We start from the raw sequence: 27,296 nt of genomic DNA on the forward strand, positions 1-27,296 counted from the left end.
GTAACCCGCCCCCCCTCCCACCTGTGGCCATTACTTGACAAGTCTTGTCATTTTCTCACTCCAAAACTACAGGTTGAATATTTACTGTTCCTGGTCTGACAGAAGCAAAGTCACCCCTATTTTGAATCTGTGATCAAGCTAACAAGTCCATATAAAAAGATATGTGCTACTGTGGGTCATGGATCTGTAGCTCAGAAATAGCTACCAAGCTAAAATAAATATAGATGCTGACATGCTAAAATTAGTTTGAACTTAAAAGGGACAAAGTTGGCAGAATCAAGAAGGGGCCATAAGAAAAAAGAGCATGTGAGAGTGGTATGTGTGAGAAAGATCTAGAGAGCCACTTAGGGTTATAGAAAATAACAACAACAAAAGAGTACAATTAACTTTGTTCCATGTTATACCGAAAAGCTGCTGATTTAAACCTAGGTGGTGATAGAGATGTGGACCAGATGTCTTATGAACACTGTAACTAATACAGCACTTAACCAAAATGAGTGGGATGATGTTTAGAACAGTTTCCTTAGGGTTTTTTTTTTTTGTAAAATGTTAAGGAACAAAGTCACACAAAGAGAAAGAGGACTATAAAAGGGCAAAGACCGAAAGGAGAAGTTAAGAATAGAGTACACTGTAGCTCAATGACAGAGCATCTACTTTGCAAACTAAGCACAGAAAAGTTATACTGGCTGGAAAATTCTGGGAGCTGGCATCCAAAAAATTAACTTTTATGTTTGCATGCACAACATCCCAGATTCAATTCCTGCAACCTTTGGTTAGGGCAGGAAAAAGACATTTGCCTGATGCCTAGGATGGTTGTTGCCAATCAGAGAAAACAACACTGGACTAAATTGACCAATTGATTAGATATAAGGCAGCTGGGATCCAACAGATTTACCCATATATACTCAAGTATAAGCCGACCCGAATATAAGCCAAGGCACCTAATTTTACCATGAAAAACTGGGAAAGCTTATTGATTCAAGTATAAGTTGGGGGTGGGAAATGCTGCAGCTACTGGTAAATTTCAAAAATAAAAATCAGTACCAATAAAATTACATTAATTGAGGCATCAGTAGGATAAATGTTTTTGAATATTTACATAAAACTGTAATTTAAGATAACACTGTCCAATTCTGATTAAATTAAACCATTATTCTAATCACCTTCAATGTAAGTGTGCTTACGTATCCTTCCAATAATAATAAATAAAGTAAAACAATACATGTAATAATAACAATAATAGAGTGAAATAATAAATGTAATAATGAATAGAGTAAAATAATAAATGTAATAATAATAGAGTAAAATAATACATGTAATAATAATAATAATAATAATAATAATAATAATAATAGAGAATAATAATAATTGTACCATATTTATTCAAGTATAAGCCAGCCTAAATATAAGCCAGCCAGGACTCGAATATAAGATGAGAAAAGCTTTCTCAGCCCTAATAAATGGCTGTAAAACTTAGTTTATACTTGAGTATAAATGGTAGTTCCATTGGTGCTGATCTAAGGCCCCTTCTACACTGCTATATAATCCAGATTAACAAAGCAGATAATCCAGATTATCTGCTTTGAACTGGATTATATGGCATTGTAGACTCACATAATCCAGTTCAAAGCAGTTCAGATCCAGAACTGGATTACATGAGTCTACACTGCCATATAATCCAGTTCAATGCAGTTAATCTGGATTTTATATGGCAGTGTAGAAAGGGCCTCTGACACACAGTATAGCTAGGGCAAGTATAGGCAGCGAGGTGGCCATCTAGAGTCTTGGAATATACCGTTCATCAACTCCAACCACAATCATAGGTGTTGGGAGCTGGACTCCAGGACATCTAGTGCTTGCTGCCATCTCTGATCTAGGAAGAGTCCATCACAGTTTCTCACCTCCATAACAAACTGTCCGGCATATGTCCCAGTCATGGTTGAACTTTGACCAGCTGCAAGGATTCCAACAGCCCAAATGTAGAGTGCAATGGGCCCAAAGTAACAGCCCAAGATGATTCCCTTGAGGAAGAAAAAGACAAAATCAATGCTTATAGACAACTAAGCATGGATATTACTCACATAAGTTACCTCCCATAAGTGCTCCTGTCCTTGTGTGCGCTTGCATGGAAGTAATGTGAATATTACCATAATTTTAAAATAACTATTTATGTATAATATAATGTTTATTGCCACCTTCTGACTCAACAGAGGACCCCTAAGGCATCTCACAGTTACAACTCAGAAATGAATATGTTTCAAAGATAATAAAATGAGTCAGAAAGCTAAAGCCAGGCCAAACTAAAACAGGACCTATGAGGGTGCAAAAGGGATGGAGGTCTTAACAGCGCACCTAAAGAAAAGGAGGGAAACAGGCCTTTTGAGGTGGTATTTTCCACATTGTGGGATTCTATCTAGGGCTCTCCACATACAGACTACCACCAACTGAAGCCAGCTATTCTTTCTTGATTTTTTCTAATTAAAAGCAAATAGCTTTACTCTAGAAAAGAGCTATGCTATTTTTCATTGTAGCATTTATGGTTATTTTGCAAGCGATAGGTCACTTTGTATTTAATAAGAAGGCGATCCCTTTATTTTCCTTAAAAAATGAAAAAAGTCAATTCCTCCCATCAAAACCCTCCACTTCTTGGTCATTGTGATAATTTCAGAGTTTTGTTTCAGGTAGTCAATAATACATTTTTGAGGAAGGGTGGAGAATGCCTATATGCAAAAATGCAAGAAGAGTTGTGATTTTAAAAAAAGAAGTGGCTTGGTACCATTTCAAAGGAGGTGGCAAAAGGATGTGCCACCTAAAATTATCCTATAGGCAGCCTTGATTACTACTTAATGTATTACCTCCTTAACAATATAATTATTATTCTGTACATTAATAATGATTATATAATATAATAATATACTTTATTTATATTCCACTCTATCTCCCCAAGGGGACTCAGAGTGGATTAAAGGTAAAGGTAAAGGTTTCCCCTGACGTTAAGTCCAGTCATGTCTGACTCTGGGGATTGGTGCTTATCTCCATTTCTAAACCGAAGAGCCAGCATTGTCCATAGACACCTCCAAGGTCATGTGGCTGGCATGACTGCATGGAGTGCCGTTACCTTCCCGCCAGAGCAGTACCTATTGATCTACTCACATTTGCATGTTTTCAAACTGCTAGGTTGGCAGGAGCTGGAGCTAACAGCGGGCGCTCAAGCCGCTGCTGGGATTTGAACCTGGGACCTTTCGGTCTGCAAGTTCAGCAGCTCAGCGCTTTAACGCACTTCACCACCGGGGCTCCAGAGTGGATTATAGAATATTGTCACAACCCAGGCTGCAGAGCACCAATAACCATACACCGAGGCCAGATTCTATCTAATATCTTTATTGAAGGAATATATAAAGTTAATAAAAGCAAGTGTATGAAATAGTCCAGAAATAGACCTTTCAGGAAAGGTCAAAATTAGTCCAAAGAAACAATGTCCAATATGAAATATTAAGGTCCAAAGTTGTAATCCAATAACCGAAACACTCACTTTGCCAAGCAAAGTGAAGGGAGACGACAAGGTCCTTTAGCCCATGAACTAGAGCGAGGCTAAGAAGTAACTTGATTCTTGGGAAAACAAGGCTTGATTCAAGGCAACAAGAAAACGAGGAACAAGAACAAGATCCGTGGTAATTTACTTGGCAAGGTCCGGGAAACAAGGCAAGGCTGAGTCCTGGAAGGCAAGGCAAGATCCGTGGAGCAAACAAGGCTGGAAACGAAGGCTTGGAATCAGGAACAAAGGCTTGGAAGCGGGAGTAGCTGTCCACACACACTACTCCAGTAGCTGACGAATTGACTCCGCAAGATCCCTTCGTGGGCAAAACACCTAAATAGGGTCTAGTTTTCCCGCCAAAGAGCAGTTCTCTGGAGAACCAGAAACGAAAGCTATTCTCTGAGTCCAGATGCATGACTCCTTAAAGTTTCCCATGGAAAGCAGGCTTAATCAGCTGAATGCTTAGCAGCTATCCTAGCACTCCTGCGAGACGCCTGTTGAACTCCCCTCTGTTGTTTACAAAAATCATGGCGAGAAAACGGGGGAGATTTTGGCTCGGGGCTTGTTTGACAGACTTCTGGAAGACAAATCTCTTGCAGGTGCAAGGTCTCCAAATCTGGCTGGGAAAGTTCCAATTCTGGCTGAAACGGTGAAAAACCCAAGTTTTCCTCTTCATCTGGCACAACAGCGCCAGGAACGGGACTACATGGCCCATGAGTCATCACAAATATATATATATGGCAGATGTTCAATGCCATTATACAATTAACAACAAAGACAGAGGCAAGGCTTCCCTCTTTTTTCATCTCCAGTATCTGGAGGCTGTACTCAACCTGGCCATGGGGAGGTGCTGTTGTACCATTTTCCCACGCCGAGGAGCCTGTTGTCCATGGACATTTTCCTGATCAAATTGCCAGCATGTTTTCATGGGCACCTTTTACCTCCCCGACAAAGCGGTACCTATTTGTCTACTTACCTTGCTGTTTTTGAATTGCTAGGTAAACAGAAGCTAGGGCTGACGGCAGGAGCTCACCCTGACCCGTAGCTTGAACTGCCAACCTTCCAGTCAACACAATTTTCTGTAGCTGGCAGTTTAACCCGCTGTGCTAACCACGGCCCCAATGCTAACTGCGGTTAACATTAACCACCCAAAAGGAAGAGCAGCCATTGAAAGTTCACCTGTGGGTTTTATTCAACTACATATGCATTACATCCAACAGCAACATTGATAGGGGAATAGGCATGATTCTGTTGGAACTTACTCCTTGGAAAATGTCCACCGAGACTGTATTGTTGTCATCAGGAAAATTTGGGAAAATACTGTGGTTGGAGAACATGCTTTGATTGGCACAGACATCATGCTGGAATGCACAGGGAAATGGATTAACAAAAAACAAACACAACATGTATCAGTACCTTAAGCAGTTAATCACTTCAAGCCAATCCCTTCTTATTCAAAGTCAATGACTTCTTTTTTCTTGAATGATGCACTGCCCCAGAAATACATACATCTCAGAAACACATACTGGATACCTCCCAGCTCTTTAACCCATCAAGAGAGCGAGTAAACATGCAACTGGTCTACAGCTAGCATTTCCAAGTTAAAAGCTTTATTGATATACCCTTAGTTTAAAGAAGTTGGGAGTATCAGGATGTCCCCCGTAAACAGCTGATGGCTGTTTTACCAGGGGGCCCATTGATTTTTATTTTTTTTTTACAAAGAAGAGTATGAAAGGTTCATATACTCCTGCATAAAGTTATCATTTGGCCTAGTCCTTTTCCCTTTAGCTCAAAGCAAGTGTTGTCAGACTGCAACCCTAGGCATTATAGCTAATGGGAGGGAATGCTGGAAATTGTAGTACAAAATATCTAGAAGGTCTCATGATTTCCAGTCCTACTGCAGCCCATTACTGGATCTTAAAATGTTACCGAAACTGTGTGAAATACTGAAACTGAGTGTAATACCGAAACTGCGTCTAATAAAGTATATTCCTTTTTTTAAAAAAATGCATTTGTCAACATTATTCAAAATATGTAAGTATTGCACATTCACATCCCCTGACATCCAGTGTCTGTGACTTGGATCAGTACTATCCAGGGTCAAAAGGGCCATTGTGCTATTTATAAGAGAATTTTCCATTGGGTGACCTTTATGCTTTTATAAATTGTGTACAGAAAAGAAATCCAGCATTGCTCAGGGCTGAGTCTGGGCCCATTGCTGCTTCAAGGATAGGAAAAGGTGGTGGTCTCCTGTATTCAAAGTACAGTAGAGTCTCGCTTATCCAACCTTTGCTTATCCAACATTCTGTATTATCTAACGCAGCCTGCCTTTTAGTAGTCAATGTTCTTGTAGTCAATGTTTTCAATACATTGCGATGTTTGGGTTCTAAAATTGGTAATACAGGAATTACTACATAATGTTAACATGTATTGAACTGCTTTTTCTGTTGATTTGTTGTAAAACATGATGTTTTGGTGCTTAATTGTAAAATCATAATGTAATTTGACATTTAATAGGCTTTTTCTTAATCCCTCCTTATTATCCAACATTTTCGCTAATCCAACGTTCTGCCGGCCTGTTTATGTTGGATAAGCGAGACTCTACTGTAGATGCTAAGTAGAACAGGTGTTCTGTTGTACTTCAGCACTGGCATCTGGACAGCATCTCCTTGCACCAGATTGAGGATAGTTTGAAAGAAACAGGGCAAATTGGGCAATCCACAAAGCACTGTCCTCCATCACCTTGCTGCCCGTGAGGCAGTCTGAGGGGCATTCTCACTTTGCCTAATGGTAGGGCCAGTGTTTTGTATAAAACTGTAGTTCTTAACCTGAGGGTCTCCAGATGTTTTGGCCTACAACTCCCAGAAATCCCAGTTGAAGTTGAAGGAGTTGAAGGCCAAAACATCTGGGTACCCACAGGTTGAGAACCAGTGGTATAAAATGTCACACTTGCCAGCCTCCCTCTTTTTTGCAATTATATAAATCAACTTTGCATGGCATTTGTTCATCCAAGTGCTTCTCTGTTTTTAATTTTTCTATTATCCCACCATTATCAGTATTCAAATGCCTTGCCTTCAGGAGTTTGATGGACCAAGCTAAGAAAAGAGGAAGAACTTGGCCAGTCCGTGCTTGGCTAAAACGTTTGCTCTTCCCTCTTCTAACTAGGGAAGAAACAAAAGGAAGGGCAGAAGAAGAACCCACACATTCCATGGAGGGATAGGAACCTTTGGTCCTTAAGCCCAAACTGAGATGAACTGGCGAGCAGCCTATTGATTGACAGCCTGGCATGTACTCACCACATCCTTGTTCTGTTTGTGAAAGAAGGCCTGTCCAAAGACTGCCATGACGAAGAGATTTATGAGGAAGGAGACAAAGAGTGCAATGGTAGATTCTATAAGGAAGTATTTGTTCGCCTCTTTTACTGCCTTCTTGTTGGTACGATCCACATCTCGAGTCTAAGGGGAAATAATAAAATATCTCACAACTCTTTCTATCATTCATTGAACTCTGTGATCTCTGCCAACTTCCCACCCCATTGCAGAATCTGGAACCAGTGAATATTATGGGGGTAGGGGTGGCTATGACCATATGGGTGGTGTTGTCTGAATCTATTTCTATAGCAAATCAAACCATAAGCTTAGATAATGAGAGGTACAGAACTTTTCCTAAAACGTGATAATTTTACACAGGTAACATCTCCTTTTACACTCCAGTGTTATGGACTGATTGAAAGTCCTTCAACAAACATTCAAGATTTTCCTTCAATGAGACAAGCCATTTTTCACAGCATTGTTTGCTTGGTGCCCTCTGTAAAATCTGGCTGAACATAAAATGCAAGCATAGAGAAGGGGGATAATAATCCCCTAAATGTCTTATAAATTAAGAAGGGCTAAAAGTGGAGCAAAAGAGTTGACTACATTCCAAGTTTTTTCTCATAAGGCTAATAGGAGAGTAAGAAGGGCATTTGCAACAGAGAATCAGCAAGGGGGAAGGGGAAAGCAGGGGCGTTTCCCCCAGTTTGTCATTTTTAGTCATTTCCTCCAAGAAATTGATCTAAACCACAAAATGGGCGAGTGGACGTTTAGGGGCAGCCTAGGGGAAGCTGTGCTGTCAAGCTGAACTGGAAGATTAACCATGCGGCCCTCTGACTTGGAGGCAGCGTAGTTAGCAGTTTGAGCACTGGACTACAATTCTGGTCTACCTAAACATTTAAACATTCCTTCCGTTCAATTGTTTCTGAGATCAAACTCAGATCTAATGTTGTTTTGTTCACTGTTTCTAAATGTCGAGAGAGTTGTTTCATGTCTCTCCCATGCCACTTTAATTGTGTTTTGAGTGCCCAAAAGATGCATTATCCCTGGATCTAATGAGCAACATGAAGATATGGTAGGGAGAGGGTGCAAAAAATGTGCATCTCTCTTTCACAGTAAAACTAGTCAGTGGGCAATTCTAGCTTGCCAAGTCTAGAAAATGATTTCTAGCAAAAGAATGTGAATTTGACCCTGAACTACAAACAAATTTAGCACCAGTTTGTCCTTCTGTGGGCTGCTTTAGGCTTGTTATGAGAATAAGGAAAGAGTGTTTTTGCATGCAATCCTGCACTCACGGAATTAGTTAGCCTGTAACTGTAACTAATAGATAATGTTCCCATTAGTCACAGCCTCTACTAATAACCTTGAATACAGATTTGAAGACTTTATTTATTTATTTATTTTTATCCCACTTTTCTCCCATGGATGGGACTCAAAGCAGCATAAAGGTAAAAGTTTTCATCTGACATTAAATCTAGTTGCGTCTGACTCTGGGAGTTGGTGCTCCTCTCCATTTCTAAGCTGAAGAGCCGGCATTGTCCGTAGACACCTCCAAAGTCATGTGGCCGGCATGACTGCATGGAGTGCCGTTACTTTCCCGCTGGAGCAGTACCTATTGATCTACTCACATTTACATATTTTTAATTTGCAAGGTTGGCAGAAGCTGGGGCTAACAGTGAGAGCTCACCCCGCTCCCTGGATTCGAACTGCTGACCTTTCAGTTAGCAAGTTCAGCAGCTCAGTGGTTTAATCCGCTGCGCCACCGGGGGCTCCCGGTGTACATGACTAAAGTAGCAGATGACATAGCATAAAAATTCAACAAAGCATCATAACCACATAAACCAATAACAGATAATACATATAAAAATGTAAAAGAATAATAGATTACAGTTAGCATCATTAAAAAAATCCCTAAACCTCAGGCCATTGAGGTTCTTCATAAAAACAATTGTGTTAAGTTCCTCGATAGCCCCATTTCCATCAAAAGTGTTCTTTCATCCAAAACTGTAAAGAAGAGAAATGTGCTCAGGAATGCATTTTCCCTCTTGACAGATACTGACCTTGACCAGGGAGGAGTGCAAATAGATGTTATGGGGCATGATGATGGCTCCAACAATACCCACAGCCTGAAGAAGCTCCTCATGCCCACAGCCCTTGCAGTATGGCAGGAACATCCCTTTTATCACCTCTTTCTGGTTGGGACGCACCACTACATACTGTAGAAGGAGGAAAGATGAGACGTCAGTCAAAGAAGAGTGAGTGAGACACACATTCTTTTTATTTGGAATGATGTCTAAATGAAACCTCTCTGATGCCCTTTTTATAATATGTGTTTTAATATTTATTTTATAGAAATACATTTTAATATGTGTATTTAATAGAATGTCTAAGATGATAATGCATTTTAGCTATGTTGTAACTGACCTCGAACCATGAGAGGTGGGTAAGAAATAAAATTATTATTATTATTATTATTATTATTATTATTATTATTATTATTATTATTATTGTATGACACAGCAAACAAGATAGATATGCTGGATTTCGTTTCACAAAATCACAAGTCGAACACTTCCCAAGTGTCTAGGACTGTGTGATGTATTTTTGGCTGATGCGCGCAGATCCCAGTAGGGTGACCTTTTGCAGTTGTCAGATCGTAATTTTGTCAATATCTATTGTTTCCAAATGCCGGCTGAGATCTTTTGACATGGCACCCTATTATTATTATTATTATTATTATTATTATTATTATTATTATTATTATTATTGTGCTGTTGAAGACTTTCATGGCTGGAATCACCGGATTGCTGTGAGTCACACCTCTGAGGATGCCTGTCATAGATGTGGGCGAAACTTCAAGAGAGAATGCTTCTGGAACATATTCATACAGCCCAGAAAACTCACAGCAACCTATTATTATTATTATTATTATTATTATTATTATTATTATTATTATTCATACAAATGTCTTTTTGATAATAATGTAAGAAAAGTGAAGCTAGACAAGACCAAGGAGATATCTTGGTTCACACAATGCCTAGTTAATACCCCTGGGAAACCCACTATAGGGCATAAGTGTAATATAGCATTCTTCAGTTTGCAATCCACAGCAACAGATATACAGAGGTATACCGCTTCCAATAATGGAAGTAATAGGCATCAAAACTAATACCCATGTACAGACCCACTCTTCATGAATGTATATTGCAACCTTTATCAGTAGGCAGTCATCAGTACATTTAGTATTAGTGAACCACACAGTTTAACTTTGGAATGAAGACCTTGGGTCCTTCCATGCAGCCACATAACCCAGAATATCAAGGCAGATAATCCACAATATCTGCTTTGAACCAGGTTATCTGAGTCCACACTGCCATATAATCCAGTTCAAAGCAGATGTGAGATTTTATACAACTGTGTGAAAAGTTTCTTGTATTTGTACCCCCCTTCTCCAACTGTTTCAGTAGATGTCCCAGGTTTATGTGGTATTATGATAAAAGCAGAAAACACTGCATTGGGCACTGAGACCCCAATGAAAGTATGAGTTTCTAAATACCCAATGAAAGCAAGTTTTCTTGTTATTAGATGTGATTAGACCAGAGTGATTATCTAAAGAATTGTTCAAATTCCTTGAATGTCAGTGCATTTTTCATTATCGTCCTTGATAACTAATTGGAGCATCATTCACCATACACAAGAAGATATATCAGTATACTTCTGTATACCAGACTGCAGAGGCAAATAACACATGCAATTGGGTGGGGAAGGTGACTGCCTTCACCTTCTGCACAGACTGTGATCAAAGAGACACCTAGCAGAGTTCCTCTTATGTTGCTTTGTCTATGTCCAAAAGAATCAGGGCCAGGAGAGCATGAAGGATGGTGGGGAAAGGCATCAGATACTGTGGGAGTGTGCAGGAGTTTACCTCATAGCCGAATGTCACTGCCATGATTGTGATGAGGAGACCAAAAAAAGCTTCCAGTTTCCTCAGACCTGAGAGGGAAAGACAAGAGGTGTTTAGACATTGCAGGAGGAACTGGGATTCAAGGCTACTTCAGACATATTCAAGATATTAACTTAGGTACCTCTTTGGGCCCATCTACACTGTCATATAATCCAGGTTCTGAACACAGACCATCTGCTTTAAACTGGATTATATGGCAGTGTAGGTAAAGGTAAGGTAAAGGTTTTCCCCTGACGTTAAGTCCAGTCGTAACCGACTCTGGGGGTTGGTGCTCATCTCCATTTCTAAGCCGAAGAGCCGGCGTTGTCCATAGACACCTCCAAGGTCATGTGGCTGGCATGACTGCATGGAGCGCCGTTACCTTCCCGCCGGAGCGGTACCTATTGATCTATTCACATTTGCATGTTTTCGAACTGCTAGGTATGGCAGTGTAGACTCATATAATCCAGTTTAAAGCAGATAATCTGCATTCAGAAACTGGATTATATGGTCAGTGTAGATGACCCCTTATTGTGCAATGCCTATGGGCACTGTCTAAGAAATTACTATGTGGCACAACTACCTTCAGACATTTCAAGAGTTGAACTCAATCCCATGCATTTTACCTTTTCCCGCATCAGATGCCTACCATATTTATCCAAGAAGAGGAAGAAGAAAGTGTCCACAATTGTGATCAAGACTCCACCCCACAAAGGGATACTGCAAAGGGAAAATCACAGATGGTATCCAATTAACAATGCAAATAGTTGTACGAAGTACACATGCACACACATCTCTCTGCTATCTCTTTACATCACCATGGGAACTCAATGCTCTGCAGCTTTGAACAAATACGGAGTTAAGAGGGTTGTTGTATGCCTTTCGGGCTTATCCATACCTCACAACCTCTGAGGATGCCTGCCATAGATGTGGGCGAAACGTCAGGAGAGAATACTTCTGGAACATGGCCACACAGCCCGAAAGACATACAACAACCCTGTGATCCCGGCCATGAAAGCCTTCGACAACACATTAAATACGGAGTTCTTCAGGGCATGGGAACAGTTGGTTTTGTATCAAACTCTGAGTTTCCCTTTTTTTTTCCTCACCTTTTAAAAGAATGGCATCCTAAGAAAAATGGGTGCAACTCTGTCAAGAGGCAAACAAAATTGGTTATTGTGTTTTTTCTGGGCTTTATGGCCATGTTCCAGAAGCATTCTCTCCTGACATTTTGCTCACATTTTGCCTGCCATTGGCAGGCATCCTCCGAGGTTGTGAGGTATATTGGAAAAAAACTAAGCAAGGAAGGTTTATATATGTGGAAGGTCTAGGATGGGAAAAGTAACTCTTGTCTGTTGGAGACCAGTGTGAATGTTTTAATTAATCACCTTGGTTAGCATTAATGGCCTTGCCAGATTCATGTCCTGGCTTCTACCTGCCTGGGGCATCCAGGACAGAGGAAACACCCCACAGCTCATTCAGACCAATTTGTAAGGATATTGCTCAGTATAAAGGGGGGAGAAATTATGCCTAATCTTCAAAAGAAGACAGAAAATGGCAAAGGTTCACATCCACTTGTGTTACTCTATTCCCTGTCAATGTCTTCCAGTTTGGAGAAGCCAAATTATTTGATCTAGTGGAAATTGGGTTTAGTAGGCAGCAATTTCTGTGAGATCTTCCTGTGCCTTTACCCCCCCCCCCCCAATTCACATCTGGTCTTACTGTCCAGCAGAGAGAAGATTGAAAGCAATCGCTGTCCCAATCACTTCCTGCATGTCAGAGCCAATAATGGCAATTTCTATCATGATCCAGAGCAGCACACGTGGCACCTGCAACCAACAGGAATGTGAACATTTTTAAAGAAGACAATGGCATACAAAGAGAGAACTGCTGGCGTAAGATCTCTCTCTGCCCAATGAAGACCAATGAATTTTTCTCTAACATAATGAGTTAGATATTACTGCAATGGCTAATCCATATTCAGTGTGTTGCCACTTGACTGAACCCATTATTTAACTTCATGAATAATATTGTGTTTGAGGCAATGTCTGCTAGGTTCTATTTATAAATATTTGACCTGTTATAGCCAGACTATAGTTGGGCCTCCATATCTATGGATTCTGCATCAAAGGATTCAATCATAGATGGCTTAAAATTATTCTTTTTTACCTTGATTTTGCCTATTATATAAGGGACACCGTTTTACTACACCATTGTATGTAATAGGTCTTGAGCATCCACAGATTTTATTGTCCACAGGTGATTTAGGAACCAAACCCTAGCAGAGGCCAAGGGCCCACTCTATTCATCAAGGCTGAGAGGAGACATGATGGCCATGTATCAATATGTGAGTTATATGAAGGAGGGAGCAAGCTTGTTTTCTGCTGCCCTGGAGACTAGGACGCAGAATAATGGCTTCAAACTACAGGAAAGGAGATTCCATCTGAACAAGAGGAAGTACTTCGTAACTGTGAGAGCTATTCAGCAGTGAAACTCTCTGCCCCAGAGTGTGGTGGAGGCTTCTTCTTTGGAGGCTTTGAAACAGAGGCTGGATGGCCATCTGTCGGGGGTGCTTTGAATGTGATTTTCCTGCTTCTTCGCAGCGCGTTGGACTACATGGCCCACGAGGTCTCTTCCAACTCTAGGATTCTATGGTTCTATGAAATACCACAAGACTCAATTCTAATGGTGAGAGGAAATGTGTAAATTCTAGTCAAAACATCTGGAAGGCACTGAGGTTAAGAAAGGTTGTACTAGAATGTGATATAATTTAGGAGCTGGATTTGTCACATGGTTTCTTGAATGGCAGCAGATGATTTTATTGAGAATTGATTTCATGGTAACCTTTAGCACCCAGGTCTTCTTGCAGATCTAGAAATCACTGACTTGTTGCTAGTCAAATGTGGCTAGTTAATTCACAAAGACCTGCTGTCATGACAAGGTATTTCACACCTAATATTTCTCACATTCAGAATTAAATGGAGTAATGAGTCACAGAAGGGCCAGTCAGCTGTCCTTAGTCCAGTGGTTCTCAACCTGGGGTCCCTAGATGTCTTTGGCCTACAACTCCCACAAATCCCTGCCAGTTTGCCAGCTGTTAGGATTTCTGGGAGTTGAAGGCCAAAACATCTGGGGACCCCAGGTTGAGAACCACTGCCTTAGGCAAAGTGAAGTGACAACTTTAGAGGTCAAATACTGGGGTAGTAGTGGCCAGTCTCTTAGCTGCTGAACTCCTGGCTATTCATCTCTATTAAAAGATAAAGCTGTGTATGCCTCATAACTTGTTCTGCACACACCTCAATCGGCTTCTACCTCTGCTGTTGTGGGGGGATATGCTGAAATATGTTTTATAAACAAAGCCTATTTTCCCAGTTTGAGTTTTCCCCTTTCATAGAGTTCCCCCATTTCATAGGAAGGTGGTAAGCCTGTTGCACATTGTACTCACCTTGGGGTAGTAGTAATGGCATATCTCTCCCAGGTCCTTGCCTGTCACTACCCCAAGCCGGATGGCCAGTCTTTGGCAGAGCAGTCCTAGGATTGTGGCCCAGAGCAAGACCCAAAGGAGCTGAGAGGGAGGAAGGACACATGCCATTTGCAAAACATGATTGCAAGGTACAAACCCAACTTTCTCCAAAATGTTTGCTTAGCTCTGAATCTTAGCTGCATGGCTGACTGGCTACCTATGATGAATAGAAACAGTGACACCAATCTTGCCAAGCCCATTTGAATCCAGACGTGAAAGAGCAACACTGAGTTCAGTGATTTTTTTATCGTGTCAGAAGCAACTTGAGAAAATACTGCTAGTTGCTTCTGGTGTAAGAGAATTGGCTCTCTACAGAGACGTTGCCCAGAGGACACCCAGATGTGTTACCATCCTGCTGGGAGGCTTCTCTCATGTTCCCGCAAGTTAGAGCTGACAGACAGGAGCTCACCCCATCTAGCAAATTTGAACCTGCAACCTTCAGGTCAGCAACCCCAACCTTCAGGTCAGGAGTCCAGCCAGCACAAGGGTTTAATCCATTGCGCCACCACGGCTCCTTAGTTCAGCGATGAAAGGCAATCTCTTATCTCATTTCCCCAACTGCCCCTTCAGTCTGCTTTTATATATACAATGGAGGTAGCACTATGTTGTTATTTCTCTCACTTAGTGAAATGTCTTGTGTTAGCCTCAAGTTAGTAGGGTGTCTAGGAACTTAAGTGTTTATGAAAGACCCCAAATAGACCAAGAAGGGATTGTTGACTTCATACTGGTGTAGGCTAAACTTCCAGCCAAGTCCAGTCTTACTGTCACACTCACCTGGAAGCCAGCAACAGCTCCACACTGTAGGTCTGACTCAATATTTCCTGGGTCCAGATAGGCAATGCTCATGAGGAAGCCAGGCCCAGTGAAGGCCCAGAGCTTCCTAAAACTGAAACCATGCTGGAGAGGGAAAAAGAAATGTCTTAGTCTCATGACAGATAATAATTTGCCCTCTCCACCTGCTTCACAGTCCTTGAGCAATACAACTCTATACCGGTTCTATTCATCCATTTCCTGTAGCACCCTATCCTGTTTTCACACAATGAAAGAATAATGATGTTGGTACAGGGAGCTGGCTTAAAAAAACCAAAACAAAAAGTAACTATGTTTGTATGTCTCACTTTATATCTGAATATTTTATTAGAGGAATTTTTTGATTCTAGCTTTAGAAAGCAAGAATATACTGTCCAAAGAAGACCGAGTAATAAAAGGAAAAAGAAGTTAACAAAAGTCATGGTACATCAAAATAAGACCTACTGTCAGATTATCTGGCCCAATATATGCCCTTGTACCTTGTTTAAACAAGGTGGAATTGCACCAGTTATGGCTAGTTTTTCATATTAATTTTTTTACATTTATATTCTTGACAGTTCTTCTTGAGCCTAGGCCAGCATTTAAAAAAAATTGTGTCAGAAGTGACTTGAGAACATACTGCAAGTAACTTCTGGTGTGAGAGAATTGGCTCTCTACAGAGACATTGCCCAGGGGATGCCCAGCTGTGTTACCATCCTGCTGGGAGGCTTCTCTCATGTCCCTGCAAGCTAGAGCTGACAGACGGGAGCTCACTCCGTCTCTCAGATTCGAACTGCCAACCTTCAGGTCAGCAGTTCAGCTGGCACAAGGGTTTAACCCATTGTGCCACCGTGGCTCCTTTGATGATGATTAGGCCAGCATTATTTCCATGAAAGAATAGAGGGAGTACTAGACCAAAACATCTTGAGGACACCAGATTGTGAAAGGTTGGCTTATTCTGATTTGGATCCCTCTGAAGATTTTCAGCTGTTGGTCTTTCTCAACATGCCATGGATTAAGCCTGCACAGCAAGGTCTCTATGCAGTACTCTCTCTTTGTGAGCTCTCTCCAAATTGCCTGTTGACTTATCTCACTACATGAATTTGACAGGGTGTTCTAAAGCAAGAAATACTCAGAGGTGGTTTTGCTAGTTCCTTCCTCTAAATACTGCATACAGCAGCTGGTATTAATTGATGATCTCTCATCCAAGAATGATCCAGGACCTCCTTCCCATAGAGATGCTTCAGTTGCAGAAAAAGTCATCCTAAAATATTTTTCCTTTATATGGTACTTCTAAAGGAACCAAAGTGTGTTCAGGGTTTAATCATTGTTTTGCCAGGGTCTCAAAGACTTTTAGCAACCTCTACTCTTCTAACTTTATAAACAAAACCTGTTTTCCCAGCCAAATGCAGACACAGCGGGCCAATTTACATTGCACAAATATGAATCAAAGGGACCACTCTGATATGCCACTAATGCACCCTTCTGTTGATACTATGACCTGGCCAAAAGCCCAATTCCCAGTGCAATCTTCTGTTTCCCTGCTATCCACAAACTTACTCCTGCCACATCTGGGATGGCAATCTTCTCATCCAAATAGGTTTGATCTTGGTCTTCCTCATGGTGATTTGCTTCTGATGAATTGGTAGCACCATATGTAGTTTTCCTTTTGATTTCTCTGCCTATGAAGAAGGAAAAAACAAAGGAAAGGAGAGGCCCTCAGTAACTTTTTATTGAACGTAGGTAGGGAAGGAAAGGTTTGTTCAGTGGTTGCAGAAACATTTTGCATGCCGTATTTCAACTAAACAATACCCAACCATTTAGACCCCCTTTTGCTGCTTATAACCAAAGGTTTGGCTGAATACAAATGTCTTTGCCTGGTTTAAGTGCTACCATAAAAAAGTACTCAGCAGATTTCAAGTGATTGAGGTGCTTTGCATTTATTGTTTTAGTTACTGTTACAACAACAGAGCAAGACAGGCTGATATAATCAGATCATATTGCAGGTAGTAGGATACAGAAAGAAACCTGCATTTTTTTATTTTTCCTTCCCACCTGCCACTGCTGAACTCCCCCGAATGTGGAAGAGCAGTTGCTTTTCAACATGTCCTTACAGCATGGATTTTTCTCAGCCTTCACAGCTATATGAGAAAAAGCAGAGAAACACATGATCCGGCAAATTCAGTAAGACACCTGTTACCTCATCCAGGCACTTGTTTTTTGTAGAGCAGTGGTTCTTAACCTGAGGGTCCCCAAGTGTTTCAGCATACAACTCCCAGAAATCCCTGCTAGTTTACCAGGTGTTTGGATTTCTGGGAGTTGAAGGCCAAAACATCTGAGGATCCACAGGTTGAGAACCACTGTTGTAAAGGCTTGTCAGATGACTATGGGTGCAGCTACACTAGAGAATTAATGCAGTTTGATGCCACTTTAAATGCCATGGCTCAATGCTATGGAGTCAATAATTTGGTGGAGAAGGTTAAAGACATAAAACTTCAACTTAGCAGGATTTCATAGTATTGAGCCATGACAGTTAAAGCAGTGTTGCTGCATTAATTCTGTACTGTAGATGCAGCCTATGTGAAGCCCAAAGGCAAGACCAAGATTCACAGCACAGCATAGCGCTACACCATAAGAACTCCATGGGATTGCAGAGGGAGCCAAGATATCCGGATGACCATGGAAAGGAGAGAAGAAAAGGAGATAGAGCAGTGCTTCTCAACCTGTGGGTCCCCAGGTGTTTTGGCCTACAACTCCCAGAAATCCTAGCCAGTTCCCCAGCTGTTAAGATTTCTGGGAGTTGAAGGCCAAAGCATCTGGGGACCCACAGGTTGAGAACCAATGAGACAGAGGTATATACCCTCCGTTTTGTAGATGACAATTAGGAGATATGTGGCCAAGCAACATCAGATTGTAATTATGGTGGCAAAAGTTATTAATGTGGAAGAACACACAATCTATAAGAACCTACATCAGTTTGCTTTGCCTTGATGTTACAGGGAAGGGCAAGATCCCAGACTTTCCTTCAGTGTCCCATCTTCTATGTTCATTGAGGGCTAACTACTTTTGTCCTTTGAACTCAGTTTGCAGCAACTGAAGTAAGCTGAGGGCAAAGGGGTGAGTGGGAGAAGGTGAGAGGAACTGGGACCTTTTAAAAGCAGCTGGAAATGTGGATACATCTGGAGTGTTCATGCCAAATTGGGACATTTGCAGGTACTGATACAACAGTGTTTTTCAATTTAAGTCATTTATAACATTTCTGCAAGCTCAGCATTTACAATATCACCCATGCTGTTCCTGCATAAGCAATTCACATTTGACTCCTGCAGAACCCTAATGTTTTGTCTTTGTAACCTTGATTTCATTGCTAATAAGTAAAAAGTCAGGAAAAACTAGTTCAGTTACTCCAGCTCCCACATGAGATGGCATTTTGCTAACAGAATCAAATAGGGAGATGTACCACCAACAAACAGTTCACTGTACGTCTAAGATACATCAGTCCTGGATATACATTCTATTCACTCACTGTAGAAAATACTTTAAAGAGACAGAGCAAGGCAATTGCTTTGGATAACAGATGCTTGTAAGCACCAGGGAGAGCCTGCTATCTGGTCCTTATGGACTCCCCAGTTATTCAGCTCTTTGTGGCAATGTCACACAAACTCTCCTGAGACCCTAAAGTAAACTGCTGTCCTACATAGTATACAAGGGGAGGGAGCATTTTCATTGCTAATTTTTTTTTTCAATAGCAAGAACAGCTAGCTTCTCTACATTTTAATAAAAACAAGTTAAATACAGATTGTCACAGTTCTTGAAAATACAACTTTTCATTTAAATTCATAACACTTTGGTGCACTAGGCATTCAGATGCTATACATGCAAATTGTAAGAAAGTGTGTGATATCCTGAATGTTATACATTGTGGCAATGTACCACAGCACCAGCTATAGATTTTGCACAGGCACAGGACTGCTCCATCCTCCAAATTAAATTAAATGCTAAGGACAGATACAATGTGTTCTATCAGGCATAAACTATACATTTGGGTCAAACTAAAGGAATGAATAATGAAAAAGACAAATGTGTTTATTTGGAAAGGTCCTCACGTTGTAATTAGCCCAAAACATATAGTTGTAATTTTAGTGAGAAACTCCTAATATACAGGGTGTTTGAAAAACAGCTCCCTATTCAGCATTTAGTTTAAATGGTGAATAGGGGGTTCTTTTTCAAACACCCTGTTATGTTTCTTGATAGGTAAGCCTGATCTACCAAAGATCCTATTTTTCCTAGCCGCTTTCCTTTTAGTTGATTAATTTATTGAAGGGAATTTACAAGTTGAGCATCCCATATCCAGAGTTCCAAAATACTCTAAAATCCAAAGTTGTCCGTATAATTGGCAGAGACAACGACCACAACAACAACAACAACAACAACAACTTTATTTTTGTACTCCGCCTCAATTTCCCCAGAGAGACTTGGGCAGCTTTCATATGGATAGCTAACTCAACAGATATCCATGTAACTAGTATTGATACAAAGTTGTCCTGTCTCTGTATACTTAATTGTAATAATATGAAATTCAAGATAGATATAACAAACATCAAGTTCATGTTTTAATACTTTACAAAAAAAACCCTCATTAATTCTTCTATAGTCTCCATAGTAATAATTTTAAATAAATACAGTACGGTCCCATGTAAGTTTCAAACTGTGGTAGAAAATCTTTTTTTATGCAAGCGGCGCTCAGGAATATAATGAGGAATTACAAGGGTTCCTGGGTGCTTTTATCTTTGTTTCAGGAAAATCTCCCTTCTTCAGGTTGCTTGCTTCATTTGTTTGAGGAAGTATTTTCCAAGGATGTATAGGTTCCTCTCTGGGAGTTAATGGCTCTGCTGCAGACTTCTCAATTGTGAGCTGTAGTGCTGCTGACTTACAGTTGCGAGCAGTTGACTCCTAGAGGCTACATCCTTTCCCCCCCTTTATTTCCACCATCTCCCCAAAGGGACTCGGGGCGGCTCACAAAAAGTACACTATAGTGCCACGACAAGACAGTACACATTTACATAAGCAACATACCTTTACATAAAAACAACATACATTTACATAAAACAGCCATGTTGAGGTCCAGCTGGTCCAGCCAGACTGAGACCATATTGGCCCCACTGAGCTGTGCCCTTTGTCCATGTGTTTCTGCTATTACTCCTTGCCTGTCACATCTGCCAAGGTCATAATGGGGCACCAATGTAATCAGCAAGGAGGAGGCAGAGCAAAATGCTCCTATTTCCTAATTGTATAGGTACCCCATTCTGATTTCAGCAGATACAATTACAATGGCCAGGCACATGTCCAGTGAAGAGCATCACATTCCCTTCCCTGCACCAATATAGATTATCCCCCGACTTTGTTTAATGCAAAGTAAAGTTGGGTTAAGGGTAAAAAACCAGGATATTTTTCAGAAGTCCCTATGTGTTGTGGAAGACTGCAAGTGCAAGATGCCTGCTTCTTTAATGAACAGAATTAATGCAGGACTTAGGCATCCTGAATCAAATGCATTCATGATTGACATATTAAATTATGACCAAAAGCAAACAGAATGGCAGTGCAGATGTGTCTTCCTGAATGAATGGGACCAGTTATTTTGGGCAGGCAAGAGGCCACTATAGCTAGAAATGTAATCCAATAATATGAACTATACAACAGTAATTAAACCAAAATATAATCAATGTGTTACCAACACACATACATACATAGAAAGTAAAACTATATTCAGAGTTTGTGAGTCCAGTGCCCACCAGAGTTCATTTTCCACATGGAGGACTGTATAAGTCACTAATCGTGAGTCCAAATTTAAATGTCCAAGTAAGTGAATCCTTTTATGAAATATAATGTTTTAAACAAGTCCAAGGTTAGTCACCATCCACGAATGGTTTTGACTGTGTAGTCTTCCTCAGGTGGTGGTTATGCAGGTATGGAGTACCTAAAGTAGTCAATTCCATTCTTCAAATATTTAATTTCAATGTGTCATTATCAATGACGAAGTGGACCTACAGGGAATATATACGAGTGGCTAGAAACACTTGTACAGGATAAAAATACAAATTACAAAGTATAGTAAAAGCATTGAAAACAGGAGCATGTTTTTACTATACTTTGTAATTTGTATTTTTATCCTGTACAAGTGTTTCTCTCCACTCATATATATTCCCTGTAGGTCCACTCCTACAGGGAAGTTATGAAGCTTAGGAAACTGCAAATGAATGCATCCATAAGGAAAACACACACAAATGTACATAATTATCATGGATGAAAAAAATGTAGATGAAATGTGGAGAAAGTCAGCAAGATTGAACTTGACATGCTCATATCCATAATACATGACACTTAGATATGCAGGAAAAGCAGGTGTCATTTTGAAAATGTGCAAACAGTTCTTGCTTGGCAAGGTTGACAGGTGTCCCTGATAAGCTGGAAGGCTTTCCCTGTTTTATAAACTGAACAAGATGCCAAAAGATCATAAAAAGACAGAAAGGTGTGCCCCATCCAGGGCCATAGCCAGAATTTTTTTGGGGGGGGAGGGGGATTTTTGACAGCTACAGGACTGTCAATATTTGCTTGAGATAGTACTTGGAGTTCTGGAGGGACTCTTAAATTTTTGCATCTCATAGACTTAGCATGGGGATTTGGTTAACTAATTAAAATTCATGAGTAAACCAGGTTTTTTTTAACCTGAAAAATCTCCGGGGGGGGGGGGGGGGTTGAACCCCTAAAGCCCCCCCCCCCCTCCGGCTATGAATGTGAACAATATGTTTATTTGAAATAGAAACACATGACAAAGTTAATTGAAATTGGTAACTTTCATTTGAAAGATTTATTATGGGGAAAAAGTGTCTCCACTGAAGCTTTATCTCCAATCCTTTTTTCCAAAACAAGTCACATTTTTCAAAATCCAATAATCACAGGGACAGAAAGTGAGGTGAAACCTTCTGAACAGAGGCACAGACAGCAAAACCAACACCACAGGAGTGTCAAATCTTCAAAGCTAAAAGATATATATATTTGGCAATAGTTACATTTTAAAAAAATGGACCGGTTCTGACTTACATTCAAATTCAATGTAAGAATAAACCTACAGTAGTGGCTTTCAACATGTGGGTCCCCAGACGTTTTAGCATCCGACTCCCAGAAATCCTAACAGCTGGTAAACTAGCTGGGATTTCTGGGAGTTGTAGGTCAAAAACATCTGGGGACCCACACATTGAGAACCACTGACTTAGAGAACCTATCTTGTTTGTAAACTTGTTTGTATATAAAAGTGGTGATATGTTTGTTTGTATGTGGATAGCTGCTACATCCAAGCACTGTGAACCCCACTGGTGATGAATCTGGATGAAATGTGGCACATAGACCTCCTTGACTAACAGAAAATACTGGAGGCATTGTGTGTGTGTGTGTGGGGGGGGGGGTTAAATACTGGTGGGGTTTTCAGGGAACTCAGACTGCTGGGAGTTGTAGTACACCAACATATTTATACAATTTTAAGTGGGAGAATTCATAAACAAAGAAAATCAAACAATGGGTATTTCTTATGAATAGCACATATGCCGGGTACTTAACCTATAGTAGTTACTAGTTAGCCATAAAAGAGGTAGGACTAGGGAGGGCTGAACCCAACATGAGACTCCTATTATGCTTCTCTAACACTTAAAGCTCTCAAACTAACAATTAAAGAACAACCATCCATCACAATAATATACCCTCCCAATCAATGAAATACTTTTGCACCCAAAACTGGGTGTGTGTCGTAACCGAAGGAAACAGAAAGCTTAACGTGTATTCCCCTTTGGGAAATAGATGCAGGAAATAAAACGTTTTCTTAAGTGGCATGTTAACAATCAAAGAGTTCAGATTACAGAGGGCTCAACTCCAGCTCAGTTCTGCAGTCCTTAAAATTAGATCTTGGGGAAATCACACACTCTCAGCCTCAGAAAGTCAAATGAAAGGTTTGTCTTAGGGCTGGGACTGACTTGAGAGCATACAACAAATGATGCTAATGATGATGGCAATGATATTTTTCTTAGACATACTCTATTGAAGGTAACCCCTCTACAAAGCATTGTCCAATGTAGAGATAAAGAGCCATAAAACATGAAGCCTTATTTATTGATTTGATTTCCTTTCCCCTTATCCATCAAAAACAGATTCAATGTTGTTGGACTGAACAGGCGCATGGGTCACAGGAGTACATCTACACTGTAGAATTTCTGGAGCTTGACATCACTTTAATTGCCATGCCTCAATGCTATGGGAACATGGGAATTGTAGTTTTACAAGATCTTTCTTCTTCTCTGCCAGAGAGTGCTGGACCTCATTAAAGTACAACTCCTGGGATTCAGTAGCACTGAGCCATGGCAGTTAAAGTGTTATCCAACTGCATTAGTTCTAAAGTGTAAATGTATCCCCTGGTTAAAGCCTTCTTCAGCATAGGCCCCATCTACACTGACAATTTAAGGCAGTTTCAAATCAGTATTGAAGAAAGGGATTTTGTTATGCAGATTATCCTATAGGAAATTCTAGAGCCAATTTGAAGTCTGGATTACACAAACCACAGAGCACTGATGCACATTACGGACTTTTTGCGCACTTTTGTGTGGGTTTGTTGTCTAGTTTGAAACTATCTTGAACTACATAAACTGGTCAGTATAGACGAGGTCACGGTGAAATGTGTTGTAGGAATGCTTACTATATATTCAGTAATTTAGCAAACACTATTTACAATCTATGGTCTCCTTAACTGTTGTGGATAATGGGAATTGCTTTGTAGTAGTAATGATCAGCATTACAAAAGTTATCAGTGTTGTCACATACAATTCTTTATTTAAAGATCATTCAGAACTAATCCAGAGTAAACCTAGTCATTAAATATATACTATGCCTTTATTTATTTATTTATTTATTTACTATATTTCTATACTGCTGGGGGGACTTAGGGCAGTTTATTAATGGCAGAAATTCAGTGCCAGCATACATATAACAGGAAAAAAAATACAAATCACAAATACAGACTCACATCAGCATCACATAGCTGATTCACAGTTAATAAGCCTAGAAGAATGTCACACATTACATAATCAATGTGCTTACTGAGTTGGAAAAGACAGGATTTCACCACACTTCTCAGTGGCAAAAGTATTCTTGTAGTTTTATAATAACCTTTGTAGTTTATAGCATCAATTACTAACCAAGAATGTTCTCATGATTTCAACTGGCCAACAACTAAATGACAGAACAATCATATGCATGTCTATTCAGAAGGACAGTTTGAAAAGTTATTGACACCCAAACCATCAAGTAAGCCCGAATTTGGGGGAAAGTACCCCTTTGGCTCCAATTCCTTGAACCTCCCTAGCCAACATGAATACTGGGAACTATTGTCCAAAAACGTAACACCCCTAAGCTGTCATTCTACAGCTGCTCAGTTATAGATAGTTTCATTATGCCATTACATCTATTCATCTGGAGCTCCCAGTGGCACAGTGGGCTAAACCCTTGTGCTGGCAGCAGAGCTGGCCCTAGGTATTTTGCAAGTGTAGGCAAACAGAATTTTGGCGCCCCCCCCCAAACCAATCACTGAAAAATAAAAGCATTGGATAAGCGAAAATGTTGGATAATAAGGAGGGATTAACAAAAAGCCTATTAAACATCAAATTACATTAAGATTTTACAAATTAAGCACCAAAACATCATGTTTTACAACAAATCAACAGAAAAAGCAGTCTCGATTGTGCCCCCGTATGTTTTGTGCCCGAAGCGACCGCTTAATTCGCCTCATTGTTAGACCGGCTCTGGCTGGCAGGACTGATGACTTGAAGGTTGGGTTGCTGACCTGAAAATTGCTGGTTTGAATCCAACCCGGGAAGAGCGTGAATGAGCTCCCTGTATCAGCTCCAGCTCCATGCAGGGAAATGAGAAAAGCCTCCCACAAGGATGGTAAAAACATCAAAACATCCGGGTGTCCCCTGGGCAACGTCCTTGCAGACGGTCAATTCTCTCACACCAGAAGCAACATGCAGTTTCTCAAGTCGCTCCTGACACAGGGGGGAGAAATCTATTCAAAGTCTCCCAAATTCCACTGAATTCAATAAGGTTTATGCTCAAGGTAAGCAAGTAAAAAAAAAACAACAGCCTAAATTTCTGCCTATTTTAAAATGGCTAGTGAAAAGGCATGAGGAAATAGTCACAGCAGCTAGGAACACTTTGCTGCCGAGATGAAGACCACATGGTACTTCTTCCCTTTTGATGTCCAAAAGTTGGCTGGATGGGAAGTTCAAATGGATGATGTCCTTCACTGTGGCATCTCCCTGCATTTGCTACCTAATGGACACTGCCTCATTCTGACTATTGGTAGGACAGACAGCTCTGACAAATAGTTGTGAAGAAGCTAAATTCTCAGAGCCCCTGTCTTCCTCAAACTACAACTCTCATCATCCTCACAATTTCCTGCCAAATTGGTACTCACATATGTGTTGTAGCACAATGGGAATCATTACCAGCACATCAGGCTGGGGAAATCTGACCTAAGCTCCATGGAACATATATTGGAATATATCCTGGATGAATGAAAGATGGAGGGTACATTGAATGAATGAATGAAGAAATGGCATAACTTATGTCTTGGACTACAAATGTCATCATCCCCATTAGCATGACCATTTGGGGTTATAGGTCACAGTTGAAGAGAACTAATTTGGGGAAAACTGATCTGATTCTTTTAGGGCAATTACTTATATATTTTAAGCACACCCTTTGATAATGCCTGAAGGGGAAAATAACTGAAAACATCAGAACATCAGAAAATCCACATAAGGAGCATGACCAAAAGATAACTCTGCTTTAGTTTATAAATCACAAAAGGAAGGATTAGTTGAATGAATCCTTACCTGATTCCTGGGATCCCATTTAGATAAAGAGGTAACTTCAGCTCAGATGCAAAGCTGGATGTTAACACACTTTGTAACAAGTGGAGTGAACGCGTCTGTAAGCATTGCCTAAGAAACCCAGTAACGGGGCAGCTGGCAAAAGGCAAATCTCATCAGCAAGGGATTTCACAAGGAAGTAAAACAAGGAAGTAACCAGCCAATAGAAACATAATTCTCTCCCTGTCCCATTGTACAGTACAGTTATATCTACCTGCCAAGAAAGAAAGACAAGTTATTAGTTACAATTTTGCTTTCAGCACAACTTAACCTTCTAAAGATTTGGTTTTTGTTCATTTGTTTAGAAACAGGAATCAAAGAAAATTGAATCTGTTTGGCTTCAAGTGATAGTATTTAGTATATGTGCTGCCGAAGCGAGCACGATAGGAAAAGACTACTGCCTCACAATTCATAGATATATATGTGTTTGAGATCATTTTGGAACAGCCTAAGTACAAAAGAAATCATAGTGAGTATTACACAAAAAGAAAATTCAACAGGGCAAAGATCATAATAAAACCAAGGGTGAGGGGAGAAGCAGCAAGATATTAAAAGTCAAAAGTGCTAGACACTTTTAAGAACTGATTGCAATTTACTTTTAATGATGTGCTATATTGCTTATTTTTATATTCTTTTAATCAATTTAAGTGGCAGGTTCAAACCTGGAATCTCAATCCATGGCTGAGACCAGATGAGAGACTCTCTCTTGGGCACACAGAAGACTGGGCGACTTGGAAGGCGCTGAACAGGCTGCTTTCTGGCACCACGAGAAGTGGAGCTAACCTCAAGAAATGGGGACACAAAGTGAAGTCTACAACATGCAAGTGTGGACAAGAGCAAACCACAATTGCAGTCTGAGCCCTGCCACATGCACAATGGAGGACCTTATTACAGCAAAACTAGAAGCACTCCAAGTGGCCAGCTTCTGGTAAAAGGAAATTTAGCATAACACCAAGTTCTTAACTTTGTTTGTGGTTCCTCTATAAATTATAACTGTATTCTCAACTCGCTTCTGATACAATAAATCTATCAATCAATCTATCTACCTACCTATACACATAATTTATCTATCTATACACATAAGTGAAAAATGTGTATGAAAAGTGAAAAATTTGTATGTGTAGGAGGTTTTCACTTACACAAACAGCTTCCCACCTCCACAGACAGCTATAGTTCCCACTGAGCAGGAGAGCAGGAGATGGCCTTCCCTCCCCGACATGCA

General features: G+C 40.4%; 1 protein-coding gene across 2 annotated transcripts in view; it reads right to left on the minus strand.

The window, feature by feature from the left end:
• Positions 1-26,807, minus strand: part of slc11a1 (solute carrier family 11 member 1) — a 38,725-nt gene extending 11,918 nt beyond the window's left edge. The window contains exons 1-11 of one of the 2 annotated variants that reach the window (XM_008110226.3): positions 26,039-26,807; positions 16,662-16,783; positions 15,087-15,209; positions 14,235-14,354; positions 12,512-12,618; positions 11,439-11,509; positions 10,772-10,839; positions 8,907-9,062; positions 6,832-6,990; positions 4,798-4,896; positions 1,902-2,021 (exon numbers count right to left, since the gene is read on the minus strand). In XM_008110226.3, coding sequence (XP_008108433.1) covers positions 1,902-2,021; positions 4,798-4,896; positions 6,832-6,990; positions 8,907-9,062; positions 10,772-10,839; positions 11,439-11,509; positions 12,512-12,618; positions 14,235-14,354; positions 15,087-15,209; positions 16,662-16,783; positions 26,039-26,057 — 1,164 coding nt within the window. In that variant the 5' untranslated portion in view covers positions 26,058-26,807. Of the gene's footprint in view, positions 1-1,901; positions 2,022-4,797; positions 4,897-6,831; positions 6,991-8,906; positions 9,063-10,771; positions 10,840-11,438; positions 11,510-12,511; positions 12,619-14,234; positions 14,355-15,086; positions 15,210-16,661; positions 16,784-20,177; positions 20,269-26,038 lie in introns of those variants that run through there. The other variant, XM_062967321.1, reaches the window with a different exon arrangement.
• Between the last annotated feature and the right edge of the window lie 489 nt (positions 26,808-27,296).

This window comes from Anolis carolinensis, chromosome 1 (assembly GCF_035594765.1).
Source record: "Anolis carolinensis isolate JA03-04 chromosome 1, rAnoCar3.1.pri, whole genome shotgun sequence".
NCBI classification, from domain to species: domain Eukaryota; kingdom Metazoa; phylum Chordata; class Lepidosauria; order Squamata; family Dactyloidae; genus Anolis; species Anolis carolinensis.